General features: G+C 29.0%; 1 protein-coding gene across 24 annotated transcripts in view; it reads left to right on the top strand.

Annotated features, from left to right (window-relative positions):
- LOC130671971 (basement membrane-specific heparan sulfate proteoglycan core protein) overlaps positions 1–21,413 on the top strand; it is a 133,510-nt gene that overhangs the window by 66,585 nt on the left and 45,512 nt on the right. For 13 of the 24 annotated variants that reach the window (XM_057476131.1, XM_057476135.1, XM_057476133.1 and 10 more), the window contains 6 exons: positions 4,106–4,213; positions 11,343–11,459; positions 12,217–12,336; positions 13,252–13,365; positions 13,824–13,934; positions 15,645–17,783. In XM_057476131.1, the coding sequence (XP_057332114.1) occupies positions 4,106–4,213; positions 11,343–11,459; positions 12,217–12,336; positions 13,252–13,365; positions 13,824–13,934; positions 15,645–17,783 (2,709 nt within the window). Of the gene's footprint in view, positions 1–4,105; positions 4,214–11,342; positions 11,460–12,216; positions 12,337–13,251; positions 13,366–13,823; positions 13,935–15,644; positions 17,784–19,383; positions 19,501–20,750; positions 20,919–21,413 lie in introns of all 24 variants that reach the window. The other 11 variants (XM_057476147.1, XM_057476142.1, XM_057476128.1 and 8 more) reach the window with 7 other exon arrangements.

Here is a 21,413-nt window from a genome sequence, read left to right as displayed (position 1 = left end):
TCTTTATTTACAGATGTCGAAATTTTGATTTTTATATTTTACCATAAAATTTTTAACTGGTACGAATCAATGACGCGCACTGTATGTTATCACGTAATCATATATTTTTTTTTACAAATTCCATCGTAAAATCGATGTTACTTTTTTTATAAAATAATTATCACAGCAACCTATGTGACAATAATGCTAACCATACGAGTTTTAACGACAGGATTTCTATTGTCCTTTCAATATTTTCACTAAAACAACTAAAGTATAAGTAAACCACAGATTTTTTTTTTAACGCAAAAAGTAGTACGATATCAAAATATAACTTGCATTGAATATAGATTCACATAGTAAATGTATTTTTAATTTCAAATTTAAAAGCTTAAAATAATAGTGCCATCATATATATTTCTATTTGATTCTAAATCTTAATTCAAATTTGAAGTTAATGAATAAATAAAAAAAAAAAATTACAAAACTTGATGCAAAAAAATTAAAAAAAAAAAAAAACGTGTATATAAACGGTACATAAATGTTATCGGTCGTAGTGGTGGTGTTGGGACAAAAATTTTCCCGGTGGTAGTCCATTAGAAGTGCACGGACGATTTAGCGGGGCAGAGAAGAGGGATTCGTTGCTCTCTGAGCGGCTTTTAGGTTCAGAAATTTGATGTTAGCTGCTTGTCATGCTAATATATGCAGTTTTATACTTACTTTCACAAGTAAATAAATATTTTTTTCCTTTAAATATCTATGTGACATTATTTTCTAATGCTAAAAGAAGAAATAATGGTGGTTTTACGCTAAAAAGTCCAGGACAATGTTGCCACAGACATCAGAACAATGGTATTTTTTCCTTGTTATGGACTTTATAAACGCTCATTACTTAGCCATGTTGTTTTATTATCGTTTGTGTTGCTACACTGATACAAAATTATATTAAGCGAATAGCCAAGTAATGGCTAACCATTACTTGATCGTCTACGCAGATCACATCATCGTATTATTTTCCACGCTGTTATAATATTAATAACAGTCATGAGATTTCTTCAAGCGAACAGTTTAATGCTTTACTTTATTGAACGTTGAAAGAATACACTTTGCAGACTTATTTACAACGCATATTCTAGTATTATGGTATAAATATATATAGCTACATATATAATTTAAACATATTAATCCTTAACTAATTGAAGAGACGCCTTGTGCCATTAATACACTTAACTTCTTTTAATAATTTTTTTTTTGTTCACGCATATTAAATATTTTAGTGGAGTATAGATAAAATATAGTGAATAAATTATTTTTTATAATTCTTACTAGGGGTGAGCGAATCGGGTTCGAATCGAACCAAATATGGGAAAGGAAAAATCGAATAATCCGAAACTTTTCGAATTACTCGATTCGAATCCGAAAATTTTGATCAGCTTTCAAATATTTAAATTTTATTTAATACAGATCTTAGTTGTTTAAATAAAAATTCGAATTATTGTAAAAAATATTAAAATTTTAAATCGTTCAAAAAAAAATTTTGGAATTATTGGTAAATTTTCGAATTACTCGAAGCTTTACAAATTAATCATAGTTTCAAATAATAAAATTTACGAATAATTCGAAATATTTGATTCAAATAATTCGTAAGTTTGGACTATTCGCAAACCCCTGAAATTCCTACGCGTCTGTACGATTTTTTATACTTTGATAAATTAATATTATTTAAAAAAAGTTTTAAAAAAAACGAAATTTATTGAATTTAATTTCATTTTTCATCAAACGTTAAAGCTTAGAGCTTTTTGGAATCATTTTTTATCATCTTCAAGAATACGTTCAGAGAGTGTTTGTAGATGTCATACGAGTTTGGTGAATAAATGTATGCGTAAACACTCTGTATCTCTCAACTGTTAGATAAGATATCAAAATTTTTAGCCCGTGATATTTGTAAGTCAATCCACCGAATAGATTTTTTTTTTTGAAAAAGGAAATGAGCAAACAAATTGTTTTTAAAATTTTTTTTATCAGCAATTTAAAAAAATACATTTATTAAGATCGAAACAATTGAATTTTTTTTTGTACTTATAATTAAATTTTTTTTTTAAATCAAATAATATAAAATTCTATAATTTATAACTCAAAAATTTATATACTGATTGAGAGCTAAAAATTAGACATATAAGAAATGAACGAAAATAGTCGTCAGTTTGGTATAAAACGACCCATATAAATTTCCGACATTATTATTTTTTAGTTGGCATTAAACTACTGATCATTTGATCTAAAACTCAATACAGTTTTAAATTACACGAGATCGAACGATTTTTTATTTTTAATACTTTTTTTTACAGGGTAATGAATTATATTTTGTAAATTTATCGATCATAAATTTTTATGAAATGAATACTTTATATATTTAATAACAATGACGTCTATGTGAGGTCAAGAGGCATTTTTATAGGCCCTGTAGTAAAGGGTTTAATTTGAATCTCAGTTTTGTTGGTATTTACTGGTAAATAACATACCGGTGTCAAGTACTGATATTTAATTCTCGTGTCTTGTGACAAAGCTTGACATACATGGATGATCTCTTGTATAAGGATAATATGATCCTATTCTCTCGCTCAATTTACTATTTTCATTTAATTTCTGAACCACACTGGTTTCGCTTTTCCATAATTTGAACTTTGGAATTTCACAATGTCAAAGCGAAAAATAAAATCTAAAAAATGGTTGACCCTGTGGGCCAACTCCAAAACTTCCCGCTATTTTCGAACTCAGAGAACTCAAAAACGTTACTGTATTTGAACTTTTGCACTCGTCGAGCTCAAAAAACGGTTGGACCAAAGAAATAAACATTTCGCTGAAAAAAAGTAATTTTTGTTCGACGATATCTTTGGAACAAATCGACTGATTTGCTCGTAATCAATAGGGTGCCTTGAGACTTAGATTTCAATAAATTTTAAAACATATCGGTTGCGAGAATCTCGAGCTATGCAACAAAAACCACAAGCAAATTTTTTTTCAATTTTTATTTTCCAAATTATTCGGTAACTACTCGTCCGATCGACTTCAAAATCTATCAAGTTCTAAGTCCTGGTAAGCCCTTCCGATTATCGTCAAGTACGTTCAAATCGGTTGATCCGTTAAGGCTTTATTTGGATTTTCCAAATACTTTTCTTTTATTGTGATCGATAACAAAATATTATTTGTAACAACGTGGATATCGTTAATAATTTCATTGCACTACATGTAGAACAAATTTTCTCGTAGTATTGATATTTTTAATAATAAAGCCTTAAATTTGTATGATTCTGTTTACTCTAGACTTTGATGGCCTGTTAGTATACGAAATATCAAGTTTACAAATTCGACTCCCAGGACTTTTTCTAAAGAAATTTAATGCTATACAAGAATATTCTAGAGCCGAATTTTTATCTCACACGGTTCAAAAGTTATAATGTTTTTAATAAAAAAAAATTTTTTTGCATGTTATTTAAATGGGAAATTTCAAATGGCTACCGACAACTTTTAAAATTGAGCTAAAAATTTTGCCCAATGGAAGAATTTTTTTCTCGATACATAGGTCCTTTTTAAGACATAAATTCGATAGGTTGGTTTTTTTGGCTCACCCTAACATATACACACACATACACATGGACGTCCACCTGGAAATAGAATAGTTTTGTAGGATCTCGAAACGTCGAAATCTGACGAAAACTCATTTCAAAAATCGGATCGAAACCTATAACTTCCCTTTTTTTAAAAATTTTCAATTTCCATAGCAGGAAGTTGAAAAAAACATCTATCGTTTATTAGATCATATTGTAGACAAAAATACTCTCTAGAAATGAATTAGTAAAATTTCCATCACTAATTCAGACAATGGTTTATTTCGTAACTGCTAAACTTGTAATTTTCAATAATAAATAATAAGTATTTCTTCTTTTATTCTCTGAAGAAAATTTAAGACAGAGCAGTCTTATTTTTATAGAATAATGAATTTTACATCATTTTCATAAAACTTATAAACAATTTTTTTTACTCTCGATTCTATTTATTGTCTGTAAAAATACAAAACTGGTTATTTATTTATTTCTAATGAGAATTAAATCTATTTTTATTCCAGCTTGTGTTCAAAATGAATTCAGATGTAGAAATGGTCAATGTATTAATAGTCGATACCGTTGCAATGGAGCCACTGAATGCTACGACAAATCTGATGAATTAAATTGCCGTAAGTATTTATTTTTCATATTGTATATTTCTATGTCGATGATTATTCTCGTAACAGTAGCTGTACATTTTATGTCTTTTCAAATTCATATGTAAAAAAAAAAACATATATATATTCTACACTTCAAATGCAAAACGTTGTGAGTATGCTCTATATTCACTTAAAAAATTCTTTGTAAAAATTTATTAGATTTTTTTTTTTTCTACAAAAGAAACCAATAAATTGAATTGTTTGCGCAGCTATTGTCGAGTCTAACAAATGACAGTCTTCAGGGCTTCTTGAGTTTTGTTATGTCATACTATTTTCATGTACATTATTTACTCGATAAAAATCTCATATACTTATATTATAATATATTATTCTAGCTGTTCATTGTTATAAGCATACCCTGATTAAAAATACTCACTGAAAAGTATTGAAAATTATTTAAATTCTTTTCAATCCATACGGAGATTTTGAAAAATATTAAATCGAATTAAAACTTAGATCATTTGAATACTTTCTAATTCTTATAATGGAATTCAAAAGTATTGAAAAGAATTCAATCTTTCATCATTTCAACATCTTCCAATTCCAAACTATTTTGCTATTGAAAAAGATTCAGAAAGATTCGACAATGTGACTTCATTTTAATTTATTCCAATTCAAGTCATAACTCGAAATATAGAACTATTTTAGTATTGAGAAAGATTCAGAAAAATTGAAAATTTTCAATTTCTTTCAATCCTACACTCGATCCAAAATATGGAACTATTTTTGTATTGAGAAGGATTCAGAAAGATTGGAAAATGTGAATTAATTTTAATCTACACGGTAAGAAATATTTTACGAATATCACTATGCCAGTATGGGCGTGAACGCCATACTGTATGGTATCGAAGATTTTTATAGGTTATAAAATTGTATGCATAGATGATTCAACCATTGCGGGAATAGTAACATTGGCAATAGTTGTTGCGAACGCCGCAATGTCATTATGGCCGTCAGGCCCATACTGCGTTGCCGTATCCACATTGCTTCTGGCCTATAAACCTAGTCTAACGACATCTATATAGTTTTCGTGGCAATACGATAGTATACATTGATTGACACGCCAGAAATTATGGCGGGAAAAACTAGTAGCATTGTGCCCTCGGCATTGTAGTATGGGTCTCAGGGTCATGCTGTTTCGCCGTGCCTGCTATGCATACGTGTGAGCAATAGACTGTTTCATATTAAGCGACTATTTTTTATTTTTTGAAGAACTTTGAAAAATCGAAAGGGTATGTTAAAATATGTTGACAGTTAAGATATGAGCTCTCAATATTGATATTTAGAGGTGGCTGTTTATAATTTTCGGTTTTTCATTTAGTAACATGGTAAAAAATACATAACTTTCGAAAAAATCAAGATACAGAAAATTTCTCCTCAAACATTTTGTAGCAAATTTACTGACCTACAAAAAAGGTCTTCTATGATTTTTGCATAAATTCAACCATTCACAAGATAACCGACGTCACAGTTTGATACAATTCGAAGAACTTGTTGTTGCTCGTTCTGAATTTTATACGATGTCGACTAATGAGAATTCAGGAATTCTTAATACAGTTTTTAGTAGGAAATTGAATGCTCTATAAAAAAAGTTTCTTATCATTTTTTGATAAATCCATCTGTTCGAAAGTTATTGGAGCATGAAGTCAAGTTAGAGTAAATTTTGAGATCTTTTTACTTTTCCGGCGAAACTATCGGACTTATTATAAAATGTCACAGGATATTTTTTGTAGACAATTTTATTATCTAGAAATTATTATTGATAAAGTTTTTTGAAATTCTGCATTGTTTTCTAGTTATTTCCATTTTATTGCCAAGCACCGAAAAAAAAATAATTCTTATCGATTTTAAGAGCTTGGCAATAAAATGGAAATAACTAGAAAACAATGGAGAATTTCAAAAAACTTTATCGATGATAATTTCTAGAAAATAAAATTGTCTACAAAAAATACCCCAAGACATTTTATGATAAGTCCGATAGTTTCGCCGGAAAAGTAAAAAGATCTCAAAATTTACTCTAACTTGACTTCATGCTCCAATAACTTTCGAACAGATGGATTTATCAAAAAATGATAAGAAACTTTTTTTATAGAGCATTCAATTTCCTACAAAAAACTGTATTAAGAATTCCTGAATTCTCATTAGTCGACATCGTATAAAATTCAGAACGAGCAACAACAAGTTCTTCGAATTGTATCAAACTTTGACGTCGGTTATCTTGTGAATAGTTGAATTTATGCAAAAATCATAGAAGACCTTTTTTGTAGGTCGGTATATTTGCTACAAAATGTTTGAGGAGAAATTTTCTGTATCTTGATTTTTTCGGAAGTTATGTATTTTTTACCATGTTACTGAATGAAAAACCGAAAATTATAAACAGCCACCTCTAAATATCAATATTGAGAGCTCATATCTTAACTGTCAACATATTTTAACATACCCTTTCGATTTTTCAAAGTTCTTCAAAAAAAAAAAAATAGTCGCTTAATTTGAAACAGTCTAGTGAGCAATACAATATGCAATAGCTCCAGTACTATACAGTATAGTAAATAACACCATACTTCTGGGACTCGTTACAATACTGTCTTGGAATATTTCACATACTATTTTAGTATCTGTCTTGAGACCATACTAGCATGGTATTGAACGCCATGCATTTCTTACCGTGTATTTCAATTCAAGTCATAATTGGAAATATGGGACTACTTTGGTATTGAGGGAAATTCAGAAAGATTAAAAACTGTCAATTCATTTGAATCTTTTTCAATCCAACTCTTAACCCGAAATATGGAACTATTTTGTTATTGAAGAGGATTCAAAAAGATTAAAAATATCAATTTATTCGAATCTTTTTTAATTCTTTGGAAGTTTAGAAATTATTATATTATTTTTAGATTCAATATAATTTAAAAGTATTAATTTTATGTCCAGATGAAAACCTTGTGGTATAGGAAGTATTCAAAAGTATTCAATTCTCATCTTTTTCAATACTTTTCAATGAGTATTTTTAATCAGGGTATATCTATTCTATTAATAACAAATTTTTTACCTTCGTTAGTATAAACTTATGCACATTTTAAACTTTTGTTTTTTATTACTAAAACTACTAATACGTTACTATGCAAATATGTATACAAAATCTAGATTTTTGCTTAGATTGCAATTTTAAGGTGATCTATAATTTATGTACCATTTTGTCAACTTACACTGTTGATAAAATCTAGTAGGAATCCGCACGGAGAAAAGTATATAGAGTACTTTATTAAAAATTGCTAATGATAGTTACTAAATTGATAGATTGCTAAGTAAAGTATAGTTTATTGTGTAACATGGTATGAAATAAGACGATTTCAGACCAGTGTGAAGTTGGCAGCCTGAGTCGTTGGCAAGGGCAGTGTTACACATGTCTACTTACAAGATCTCTACTCAAGGGAAATAGTTATAACTTTACTCAGTTATATCTTCACTCAACTTCAGCTCAAATTAATTAATGTAACGTGGACCTAAGTCCGCCTCCGCCGACCGGAAGCCGAGACCTCACCCTTTCGGGCATACTCGCGTACAACTTCAGCTCAACAGCGACACCTTCACTCAGCTCAAACTCTACTCACAAAGAATTTCTATTTTATCGATAGGCTAAAATACGTGAGTAGAGTCGAGGCTGAGTAAAAAAGTAAATGAGTAGAATTTCAACCATTTCCCTTGAGTAGAGATGTTGTGAGTAGACATATAATACTGCAGTAAGTGAGGACTGACATCATTCATAGTTTGAAATCGTGTTTCATCCTTTGTCACACACTATGTTTTTCATGATTGCCTTCATTGGAACCTCAAGTTTCAGTGTCAGCAGCCAGTCAGAAACAAGGTAATTTAAGATCAATGGTCAATGGTGTGATCAAATATTAGCGTAAGCTTTAATTGTGATTTGCAATTTATGATTAAGCAGAAACAATAAATACTGTGTATCATTTACACTCAAAACTTGATCACAGTCAGAATTATTACTTACGTAACGAAAGTTAGTAGTCTGAAATTACTAATAAACAAATAAATGACAGCGAACGAAATAAATTTTTTTCTGCCGGCTGATTGAAAGCATTCGCAAATTACACATTCGTTAATCTTTGTCCGCGCAGAAATTTTTTTTTTGACTGACTGTACAGACATTGAAACGAAGTTTTGATCTGGTATCATGAAAAAATTTTTGTTTATTTTCCAACTAGCAATGAAAAAAAAATAATACGCCCTTTTCGAAGCTTCCTAAAGCCAAAAGAGCGACTGAAAACATAAGTCCTTTTGGAATTAGTAACGCGATATATTTAAAAGTTTGAATAGTATTATAGATAACATAACTCTATACTATGATTTTTTATGGCATTGCTACTAACATACATTGCAAGCATACTCGCGTACCTTTTGTAGATTTTAAACATAACCGACTATGGAATGGAGGGTCACCGATCCTCCTTACTAATGTCACCTTTACTCGAGCCATTATTTATGTAATGCTTCTGGGGTCATACGTCACGGTGCTAGTAAATAAATGGGGTTAGAAGCTTTGCATGTCTCACTATTCTGAAACTAATCGTATTGCGGGTTTCAACGCATTATGATGGGACTCAATAATTATAATAATTGTAATAATAATAATGGCGTGACCATGGGTAACTGATGGATCTACATGTACGCACGATGTTACTTTGCCGGCATACCACCGTAACGTTACTGCACGAGTATTTAGTCAGTAAAATACGTAAGGTCACTGCACTGGAATTTAATTCGTTTTTTTTATTCATTTTTACTCCAACAAATCCGTCAGCATAAATATTATGGGTATTTATAAATCTTTCCATGCGAAAATAGATGATAGTTTGTTAAAATAATTAGAGTGATGCTTCAATTTACCAATACTATGTTATGAAAAATATGTTGTCAAGGTACGTTGAGAGGAAAGTCTCTTGGAATGGAATTTCGAATAGCGTTTATTAGTCGGCCTAATAACCGTCCGCATATTAATCTGACGTTAATCTCTAGGGAAACTCTCATGTATTGAAGCCCGAAAGTTTGGAGCGAATATGACTACGATGGATAAAAATTTTAACATTTTACCTCAACGGTTATAATCGAATATACGTTGGGTATTTTCTCTTTCCACGCATTCTTTTTTATTTAAATCGTTTTTACGTGACGTTATTATAATATATGCAGATTTTATTTTATTTTCAAAAATATCGATGTATAAAATCAATTATTTTTTTTTAAATCGTTGCTTTTATTGTGCTTCTTGTATAGTAAAGACATCCGTCCAATAATTGATGTCATTTTACATCTGACTAATTTGTAATTTCATATTTTTTATCTATACACTGTAAAAAATTTTTGGTGTCAAAATAGTCCCCGAAGACTTTACACGGTCTGCTGGTGTGAAGTTTTCTTGGTGTAAAATATCGTGGTGTACTTTTAACACGGTATGAGTGTTTTCTTTTACACCATGCGGTGTTATTAGTTCAAATATTGTCCGATAATATAATCTGTAATTAACAATTATCGAATAATATATAGGTTCCAGCACTACACAGTTAGAAATTTTGTGTTAAATTGAAGACAAATCGTGTGTTGCAAACGGCCTACACAAATTTTATGTTAAGGATGTTTGGGAGATATATTAAAATATTCAGTATTTATTAAAAAAATTACAGATTATTCTGTGAAGTTTCCTAAGGCTCCTCAAAAAATTTGAAATTTTTTTATTAAATCGTTCAAAAGTTATACCAGTTTTTATTAACAAAAAATTTACACGTAGTCAAATGCTATATGTACCATTGAGCTATTTTGTCTCCGATTGTACCTCCGAAACATCCTTTAATAATTGAACACATAAAATCTGTTATTTTGACAGAAAATTTGTGGAAATTTAACAGACTATTCGTGTTAAAATTAACTAATAAATATAAGCGCGACCTAACCAACTTAAGTATACTGATCTATCCTTAGTACAACTTATGTCAATTTAGCAAATAATTAGTTCGATTTTTCTAAAAAACGGAGCTATGAATTATCCTCTCGTGAAATGAGAATAAAACAATCATTGAACCTGATCATAAAAATATGAAAGTTATCTATGATTATATTTAATTGTAAATCACTTATAATCCAAGTTTTCTTGCAGACAATGCTGCTATAATGCTTTGTTCGGTTATAGTAATAAAGAAATGCGCGGGAGTGTTTAGCTAAACAACACAAATTTTGTGGTAATTTTCTACTACCACAAGAAATGTGTCACATTACACACAGTGAAAAATATTGTGTGAAATCAACACAGTTTTTGTCTTAAAAACGGTTGACACGAAATTTGTGTCGAAATTTCGACACAAACTTTGTGTAACCCCTTTTTAACACAAAGATTATGTTGAAATACCGCCACAAGAGGGCGCAAAGAATTCCACAGTAACACACAAAATGTGTTAATAAAGAGTGTATAACACATTTTTTATGTTACAAAATAAAGTGACACAAACTTTGTGTTAGTTTAACACACTACAATTTTTAACACAAACCGTTTTCGACACAAATACACAATATTTTTTACTGCGCAGATTTTCTAATCATTTAACATATAAAATCAGTTAAAGTAAAATAACACAAACGGTTTGTGTTAAATTAACAGATTTCTGTGTTGAAAATCACCACAAAAAATTTAACCAAATAACTTTTTAACTCAAATACACAAAATTTCTAACTGTAGTAAATTACTATTATTATTGATGCAGATTATTTTATAATAAAAATGAAATATCACACCGGCAGTGTTGAAAATTTTAACACCAAATCATTCACACCACACCGTGGACTCAAAATTTTCTACAGCGTAATTTATCGTTTTATGTTATTTCTTGATACATCGTGATCATATCTCATATGAACTGAACATTATATTCTATTGAATACATCTAAACTGTTCTTCTTTTTGTGTCTTTGTGTCATTATTTGTGTTATCGTTTTCTTCATCTCTTCAACTATGTGATGTTAAAATATTCGACAGAAATTTTCATGACTTAACACGATTAAAGAAAAAGAAACAGAACAATAATGTTTACAGCGTGCAAAGAAGATCAATTTGAATGTGCTGCGCTCTATTGTATTCCAAAAGAGCGACAATGTGATGGTGTAAATGACTGCTCCAATGGTCGCGATGAACTCAACTGCGAATTTTACAGTATGAATTATTTATTTGATTAAGTATTAGTTAAATTTTATTCAATCAATCGGTAATCATCTCTGTAATCATGAAATTACTGTAGTTATAGTAAGTCAAGCATAAGAAATAATGGTTTAATTTTTTTTCTTCTGATAATTGGAAATAAAAATTCATAAAATTTTGGCAGAATGAATTTTTTAGCTATTTCGATTATCGATTTCTGAGACATTTTAATACACGCGTAGAAATTTGTTAGGGTGAAACTGTCAGCGGATAATTGACCCGATAAATTATTCAAAGCTGCTAAAGTATAAGATATGGTTTGGATTATTAAACATAATTTTTAAGAAAACTGCATGAAGTATAGCTGACATTAATAATTAATTAAGAATAATATATCAGTCCCACCGTTAAACTTTTATTTAATATTTAAATTGAAGGATTCAATTATTATATCTGTCGTCAATTATTTGAATTTAATTTTTATTATCCTTCAAACAAAATGTATAATTCATCTTATTTTTTTTAATTTTTTTAATTATATTTGTTGCTTAAAAAAAAATCAACGGTTTAAATTTATGAACTCTTATTTATAGACAATTCATCAAAATATATATTATTTTTTTAATATTTTATTTTAGTACTTTTATAAAATATTTTTAGTTTAAAAAATTCCCTCTACTTATTCGTTATTTATTTTAAACATGTGTAATACTTTATGATTTAATTATTCTATGATTTTATTATTTTATTTATTTTTATTTACATCATTTAGCGCCATCATATTGTCTTTCTGGTCAGTTTAAATGTCACGATGGTCGCTGTATTAATGGATCTCTTCAATGTGATGGTCGAAGTGACTGTCCAGATCGTTCTGATGAATTAAATTGCACTGGTATTTTTTTTATTTTATTATTTTTCTTTAACTATTTAATTAACAAAATATGTTTAAATTTAATTTAAACTGTGTTACAATTATTGCACACCTCAAGCGATCGAAATTGATTTTTCGACGAATTAACTCATATTAAATCAACTATACTTTTTTTATTACATTAAAATGGGTTAAATTGTACACTAGTACAAAGATAATTTATAAGGGTATAATTTCGACCTGGTATTAAGTCGATTCATTATTCCATTGATTTAAAATGAATTATTTTAACCTATGAAACCAGTGCTGTCAGTTATTACGTCTGAACTTTTGGAAATACGATAACTTTTGAACAATATTATAAATTGGCCTAATTTTTTATTAGTATCTTTGTATCTTTTGCTGCAAGAACCCTATGGAAAATCACTATCTAAATCCTTTTCGTTTAATTGTAATTAATAAAAAACTTAAAACCGGTAACTCATTAAGAATTTAGCTGCCATTTTTTATTTTCTCTTTTTTTTTCTCCACCAACTACTGGCAGCAGCACTAGTGACAGAATCAAAAAATAACAAGTGACATCTATGAGAAAAAGGCGGGATATTTAAAAAAAATTTGAATAATAAAAATTAAACCGAAAGAAAAAACTAAAAATACACTGATCACAAAAATTCATAATTTGAGGTCCAGATCTGAAAACTAGAAACTTGAGACTACAATTTGATTTTTTTATTTCTTTTCTATGACTATTTTTCACCAGGTTACAGCATGTTGAAAATCACCCAAAAATTTCGAATTTTTTTTCTATCCCTTAATTTTTGTGACCAGTGTAAAAAATAAACTTAATAATTATCATGAGCGATTGAGGTGTGCACTTTTGTATTTTCCACCATTTTCTATATTATATCTTTAAAATATCAATTATTATACTTGCAGTAACAACATGTACCAGTGATCAATTCCGTTGCGCAGATGGCAGCTGTGTGAGTATCGATAAACGATGTAATAACATCAATGATTGCAGGAATGGCGAGGATGAACATCAGTGTGGTAAGTTATTATTGTTCAATTATCAATTATTTTCTTAAATTTAAGTAGATAAAAAAGTTTTAATAGAACTCTACAAAGTTATCATCCAAATGTTAATTACGCTATTAATACCTCAAATCATATCATACGTAATATAGACATATTTTATAATCCAAGTAATCAATCTAAAAAATTAAAACGTAGTATTAAAAGTAACGCGAGTAATGTAAATCCAATGAATTTGTAATTGAAGAAGCGTCGGACCCTCGATTTTTTACGCTGACCGAACTTTCGCGGTAGAGTTATCGGATCGATAAGTTGATTTTTAAAATTTAAACGTTAGTAAAATCTCGTAGAAGATTCTTCCAAGCTTGTAGAGTAGTAGGTGATGGAGCAATCGGAGGGTAAAACGAAGGTGGTAGCTGTTGATTATTGTTATAAAATTTCGCATGAGTGGTGCTTTTTGCTATGTGGATCAGGTTGTGGAGCTACCGAGTTTCGTTGCAACGATGGCCAATGTATCGCCTACGAATTGCAGTGCAATGGCGTGAATGATTGTCGTGATGGATCAGACGAACACGATCAATGTGGTAACTATTATTTATTTTATTTCATCGCGCTATTTATTTACTTACAAAGTATATTATATTTTAATATTTAACAATGACAAGTCATTTACATTCATTATTAGTAATATAATATTATAATCATTAACTAATTACGTATACTAAATAATTTCATATAACATCTCTCTGGTGGATCCGAATTACGATAATTTACCGCGTTTTGTCCTTATTTACCGTAAAATACGGCATTTCTACGGCAAATTTGCCACAATTTACGGTATTTTGCTACAAATTACAGTACTATACGGTATTTTATAGTTAATTACGGTAATGTACTGCAACCTACCGTAATTTGAGGCATTTTTACAGTAAGCATCATATTTTTTTAATTTTACAGTTTTTACAGTACAATACTTCACGTTACGGTAAAAAATCGCAGGCTTGCCGAAATTTCACGGTAAAATACTTTTCTCTTACTGCAAATTTACGGTAAGATACCGCACTTTTGCCGTAAAATACAGTACGTTTACCACAAAAGCCGCATTGAACCGTAAAATGCGATATACTATCGTATTTTACCGTAAAAACAGTATTTTACCGTAGAATATCGTACGTTTACCGTAAAACACCCTGAATTACGGTATTTTACCGTAAAATACCGTATAACATTGTATTTTATCGTAACCTTAGCGAATCCGAATTACGGTAAATTACGGTATCCAGGAGAATTACTGCAAATTGCCGTAAATTAAGTAGAGTACCGTAAATTACGATAAGTTACCGTATTTTACCGTAAATTGCGGTAATTCTGCTGGATACCGTAAATTGCAGTAAATTACGGTAGTTACCGTAATTTACGGTAATTCGGATCCACTGGCGTAAAATATTGTCATTTACTGTAAAACACCGTAAAGTACGGTATGTTACTGCAAAATACCGTAATTTTTCTGAAGAACGTAAATTACGGTAACCACCGTAATTCGGATCCGCCAGGATTTTCACTATTTCATTATTTTCATTCATCCACATATTTTATCGTAGACAAATACACATGGCGTAATTATTACAACGTAAAAAAAATAATTCCATTAATAAAAAAAAAATTATTATCGAAAAAATTGAGAAAATTAAAAAAAATCAGAAGAATTAATTATATAAAATCAATGAAAAATAAAAAACTTATACCACATTCGGGAAAAAATATTATCGACCCAATTCTAGAATCATTTCCGGATTTATTTTCGATGTTGGCAAGTGATATAACGAATGACAAAGATATTAATTCACCCAAACAACAATGGGAACTGATTAATGCTACTGATAGTAAATATCTACTATCTAATCAGCATAAACTTTTTTTATCCTCTCAGGAAAATAAACCACATTTTAATAGAGAATTTAAAATTAAGTCGGCAATGCAAAAAATAACAAAAGTAATTGCGGAATTAGATAAAGATCAAAGTAAACTGACTTCAAATTCATCAGATAATTTTAATAAAATGAAGAAAAATAAACAATTATCTTCACGAATTATAAATCGAAGTAATTTTAATGACATTTATAAAAAACAAATTGCTGAAGACATTATCGATAGGCTATCGAAGTATAAAAGTAATACGAGTGCTGTTTATAAATATATAAGATCGTTATTGGAGTCGCAGAATAATTCAATTGCGAATGTAATCGATCCTAATACTGCTTCACAATCGACTAACATTACGACTATTTTTTCAGTAAATAAAAGTATACCGAAAAATTTCGATGAATGGATCAATCAAACAAATGCGCTGCGAAATAATTGGCTTAAATTTCGGGAAAATTTAATTTATCGTAATAAAAAAAGTCGAGTTACAAAAAAAGATGATAAAAAAAATGAAATATTGGTAAAAATAATAAACTATCCGAAATTTATGATTTCAATGAACTCACCCAGTCGTCGGCAAGTTAATAAGTATCCAAAAAAAGATAACGATAAATTTGACGTTGAAATTCTTAATGAAACTTTATTGAATGTAAATGACAGTAGCAACAGTTCAAGTTATTTTAAAAAAATGGATAATTATTCAATAACAGATTTAAGGAGAAACAAATTTGTCAAAAATAAAACAGTCTCGACGCCACGAATGAATAAATTATCACCTGAATGGCAATTTCGGCCGATAAATTTAAATTTAAAATCAAATATTTCTGATCCCGCTTTTTACACCGACAATGGGTCATTAGAAAATCGTAAATTTTCTCTTAATCATCGCATATTGGATGTTAATTCTTCGCTAATTAATCATCCCAAAAAATATTATTTGAACAAGAATAAAAAAATTTTTAAATATTTTAAAAAATGGAACGTAACAAAATCGACTCCTAATTATTTTGATGAAAATAAAACCTACAATGTGATTAATAAAACTAATGAAGCAGCTCTTTCTCGACATAAAAGATCAAATGATAACAATTTACCAGAGACAGATATAAACTTAAATACCAATAAAGACAAAAGTATCAAAAATCGAAAGTTAAAAAAAGGAACAAATAAAATTAACAAAAAATCAAATAAGTCATCAGTAGATGAAACCGTAACTGAACATTCTGAGTTATCGGATAAAAATATCAACACGTTAACAAGATTTAATTTGGGTAATAATTCAAAGTTACCTGAACGTTTAGAAATATTTAACGTAACAAGTGATGGAAAGACGTCAATTGATTCAAACTTAACGATATGCGACAGTGATTGTATGCATTATCGGAAAAAATTGCATATCGATTCAGACAGTAGTATTACATTGAATGAACCAACGGAAAGCATCAATTCAGAACAGATAAATTTTAAAGAATCCAATCAATCAGTTTCGAATACACTAAAAATAGTGACACCGGTCGTTGAATCAGAAGAGGTAATTAAAACAGAAGCTAAAAATGATAAAAAAGTTAATAAAAAGATACTAAAGCAAGAGAGGAAAAGAAAGGGACAGAATAAATATGCTAATGGAAAAGGTAGAAAAGGAAAAGGAAGTAAAAAAACTACTACTTCTTCATCTACAAGTGTTACCACTTATTTAACCTCATCAACCATTGAAAGTATTACCGCGCCATCTTCAACTGAATATTTTTCAAATTTTTCTGATAATGACATTATAAATACCACCAATATTTCTTCAACACAAGCTACTATTTTTACTACTACTGTATGTTCATGGTGGTTTTTTAATTGGCTATGGGGTTGCCCTGTTCCTGACTTTATCCCGTCTATTTCTGAAGAGAACACAGAAAAATTTAATGATGAACCTGAGTCTAATAAATTGACACCACCGGAAATAAACAATTGGCCAATTTATGGTGAAAATAAGTCATCAGTTATTCCTGATGTTGATAATTTGATCACTGATGAAAATAATTCAAATTTTTCAATAAAATTATTAGCAATGAAAAAAAACGAAGTGATAGCTGATGATAACTTGGAATTTAAAGTTATGGTTACAACACAACCACCAGTATTTGAAGATAATTGTCGTGATAATCAACATTTTTGTGATCATAAAAAATGCATCAATGAAGAAAAGATTTGCAATAAAATATCTGATTGCTTAGACGGTTCTGATGAGAATAATTGTGATTATTTCAATGACTTAACCAACGATATTAAGTCAAGAGCATTGCAATATGCATCGTTTCAAAATTTAAGAGAAAAAGTATCTTCCGATTCTTTATCAGTAACAAATAACGATCAAAGAACATTATCATGTGATAAAAATAATCAATTTACTTGCAATGATAATACATGCATTCCCATGAGTCTCTCCTGCGATGGTATCAATAATTGTGACGATGGATCAGATGAAGATCCGGAGTTGTGCAACTATTATGATTATGAAGGTATCAAAATGTTGTCAATAAAAATAATATGGGATCTTCAATATATTTTTGTCTGTATCTGCACAACTTGCTGTAAAATAATAGCTTTCTTGAGAATGTAAATAAGAAAGCAACCTCGTTATTTTTTCTACAACTTTCAATTTCATTCTGCAAGTTTCAAAATGAAACTAAAATTGGAAAAAAAAAAAACAATGATTATTTATACTATTTTTTGTCAACTATTCTTCGCTTGTTTATATTTTAATTATTCCGTTACTATGAGAGTCCTGTATTACTATATATAAATGTATATATTTGTGTATAGTAAATCATACATTTCAGGTTTATATTACACGGTTACTTGACCGTTGATCCGAAAACAATTGATCCGCCGACAATTGATATGTGATAATTGATACAAGCGACAATGCATACAAAATTATCTAGTGAAACCAATTAACACCAGAATTCAGTATTCTATAAGGATAAATTAAGTCATAAATCAATTAGGTCATAAATCAATTGTCGATGGAACAATTGCCGACGAATGAATTATTGTTCGGACCAATTGTTGCTAGGATCAATTGCCGGCGGATCATCGGTCGTGTCACCATATTACACGCATCGTAATTTACTTTTTCATATTACAGTCATATTCATATCACTTCATTAATAATCGACTACTGTATATAAATTAAAAACGTAGTTTATGATAGGAAGCTTTAATAAGGAAAAATGTAATTGTTATAACAGGGTAATTTAAAATAATTAGATGGCGCTTTACGTATTAATGTTATTTATTACATAGCCGCTTTAAATGTTTACATCTGTTTTTAAACTTAGTACTCACTTTCATTTACCAGCGTCTCAATTTAATTGGATTATTATATCAAGTGCACTGAAAAAAAGAAATATTTGTCCCAAATGAATCAATTTATTTGTGGCTTTTTTAAAAATATTTCTTAATGACATATAAATATATTTGGTACAACAAAATATGACAGTTGATTCAAATAATTTTATAATTTGACGGAAATATATAATTTATTTGTGATAAGTAATTGATATATTTGTGGTAAAAATATTAAATTTGGGCTATTCTTGCGATTAGATCACCCCATTAATTTCACGATTTTTTTCTTCACGATCTTGGCTAACGATTTCGCTCAAAATTTCAGGACATCTTCTTTATGTCATCGTAAAAGACCTGTGAAATTTTGAGCGAAATCGGTAGCCAAGATCGTGAAAAAAAAAATTCTTGAAATCCATGGGGTGACCTAATCGGAAGAATAGCCTAAATTTGTGACAAATAACCTAAAATTTGGCGATACTATACATATATTTGAAGCCTTTATTTATTTGTCGCAATTGGATCATTTCTTTACCACAAATAGATCACTTATTTCACGCAATTAAACTACTCAAATATATTATGTCTTTGGCTCAAATAAATCTTAGTTGGCTCAAATAAGTCTTTTTTCAGTGTGCAGATTGACACTTAAAAAATGATTTTAACGTTAAATTTAAATAAACGTTAATTAAAGGCATCTAATATTTAAAAAAATTGTGAATTGAGACGTTAGATAAAGAGCCATACTTTTATTATAACTGGCCACTGCAGGTTTGGCGCCTTGCCCTTCTATGGACTTCACCTGTGGAGATGGCTCTTGTATTCCACAGAGTTCAGTCTGCGACGGATTCGACGATTGTCCGCGAGCAGAGGATGAGCTTAATTGCGGTATAGAAATTTTATTCGTGAATGCTTTGCTTCTTTAGTTTTTATTTTTTTTAATATAACAAGAAAATTATCACTATTATTAACAAACTAACTTTTTTAAGTCAAACAATAATTAGTTTTTATACTCATCCAAAAATGTATTCTTAATCAGGTTTATTAATTTATTAATTATGTATATATTTTTCTTAGCGTAATGTGATATAAATTTATAGTCAACGGTAATTGATTTTATTTTTTTAGTTTTACTTTAATTCAATTTAGTCATTAATATTCTAGTCATCGATTAAATATAGCAGTAAAGTCATTATTTTGAAAATGTTATATATAAAGTACATTATCTCAATCAATAGTACTCGACGGTCCGTTTATTTTCAAAGATAATTGAGTTGTATATCACACTTATTTTTATACATGAGTACTTAAGGTAGTTTTTTTTATTTTTTTTATTTGATCTTTTATATAATGAATACGTATGCAAGCCAATTGTCGTGTTTCAGTTTGTTTTAATCGATTTAAAGTTCTACCACAAATATAACAAACAAGTACTTGAAACTTGTCGATTTAACTTTTTTTAAGTATCTGTTATTTTCTTATGTTTACGGAGTTAATTTATAGTCACGAAAACCAGTTTACACAGAAAAAAATAACTTAAATCAAGAAGAGTTTACTTGACATTAGAATATTAGAATGAAGAAAAAAATTTTATTTATTAAAGAATATTGATTTTTTTAATTGAAATTCTTAATTCGAGAAAAAATTTCTTCAATTAATAAATTCAAATTCTCGACCCGAGTACTCTCTAAGCATGAATTAGTTAAAATAAGTGAATATTCACTAATTCAAAGTGCAAACCGAACCACTAATTTCAAAAAGTGAATAAAATACTTGCAACAAGAATATCGTGCCATTGGTTAAAGAATAAAATAATTTCGTTCAAATCACAATTTTCGATTAGAGAATAAATTTTCTTAAACGGAAATTAAAATGCATAAATGAAGAATTTTCGCGTTCTTGATGCAAGCGAACACTTTCGAATTGAAACAACGGAATTCAAGTTAAATTTTTTTTCTGTGTAATAGAATACAATAATTATCGTTTTTAATTATTTAATTTTTATGCTTATACATATATTTTAAAAATAAATAATTTTATTTTTCAATGTATCAATTTTAAACAGCCGCTTAATTGCTTATATTATAAGTTTGTGTGTCTATATTTCTTTTTTTGGCAATCATCGCTGCTTCTAACAGATCGAGGTTGCACACCTACGCAGTTCAAATGCGCCACTGGTGGTAAATGCATCGAAGAAATCTATAGGTGTGATGGTCATCCAGATTGTCCAGATAGAAGTGATGAGAACTGTGGAGTGGAGAATCTCTCAAACAGTACCATTACTCACATCACCTACTCACCTCCCAGTACGCTAAATTTGCTCTTTATTTCTTATTTATTTTCATTCTTGTTACTGAATGAATAACATTGTCGATTGTTTATTATCGAATTTCCTAACAAATTATTCAGACCGCTATTTTTATTTAACTTAGCAAACCTTCGCATTAATATTTTTGCTTAATTTAAACTTCTTCAAGCAGCTTGATTATAAAATATTAAAATAACAAAATTTGATACTTATTTTTCTTGATTATTATTGAAAAATTTTATCAAGTAATTATTATTATGCGAGAACTGGGCAAAGTCAAGTAATCTAAAAGATTTTTAATTTACGATAATATTAATATAATAATACATTTCCGGAATCATTGAGTTATTTTCGAAATTCTTTATTTTTAAAAAAAGTTATTGTACAGCCATCGGTTCCTGAGATATTGATTATCAAAGTGATAAATATAATTTTTCATGATACCAGCATCGAAAATTAAAGTTTCAGTGTCTCTACAGCCCGTTGAAACAAG

This window comes from Microplitis mediator, chromosome 7, assembly GCF_029852145.1.
Source record: "Microplitis mediator isolate UGA2020A chromosome 7, iyMicMedi2.1, whole genome shotgun sequence".
NCBI classification, from domain to species: domain Eukaryota; kingdom Metazoa; phylum Arthropoda; class Insecta; order Hymenoptera; family Braconidae; genus Microplitis; species Microplitis mediator.
This window is presented reverse-complemented; position numbering and strand designations above follow the sequence as displayed.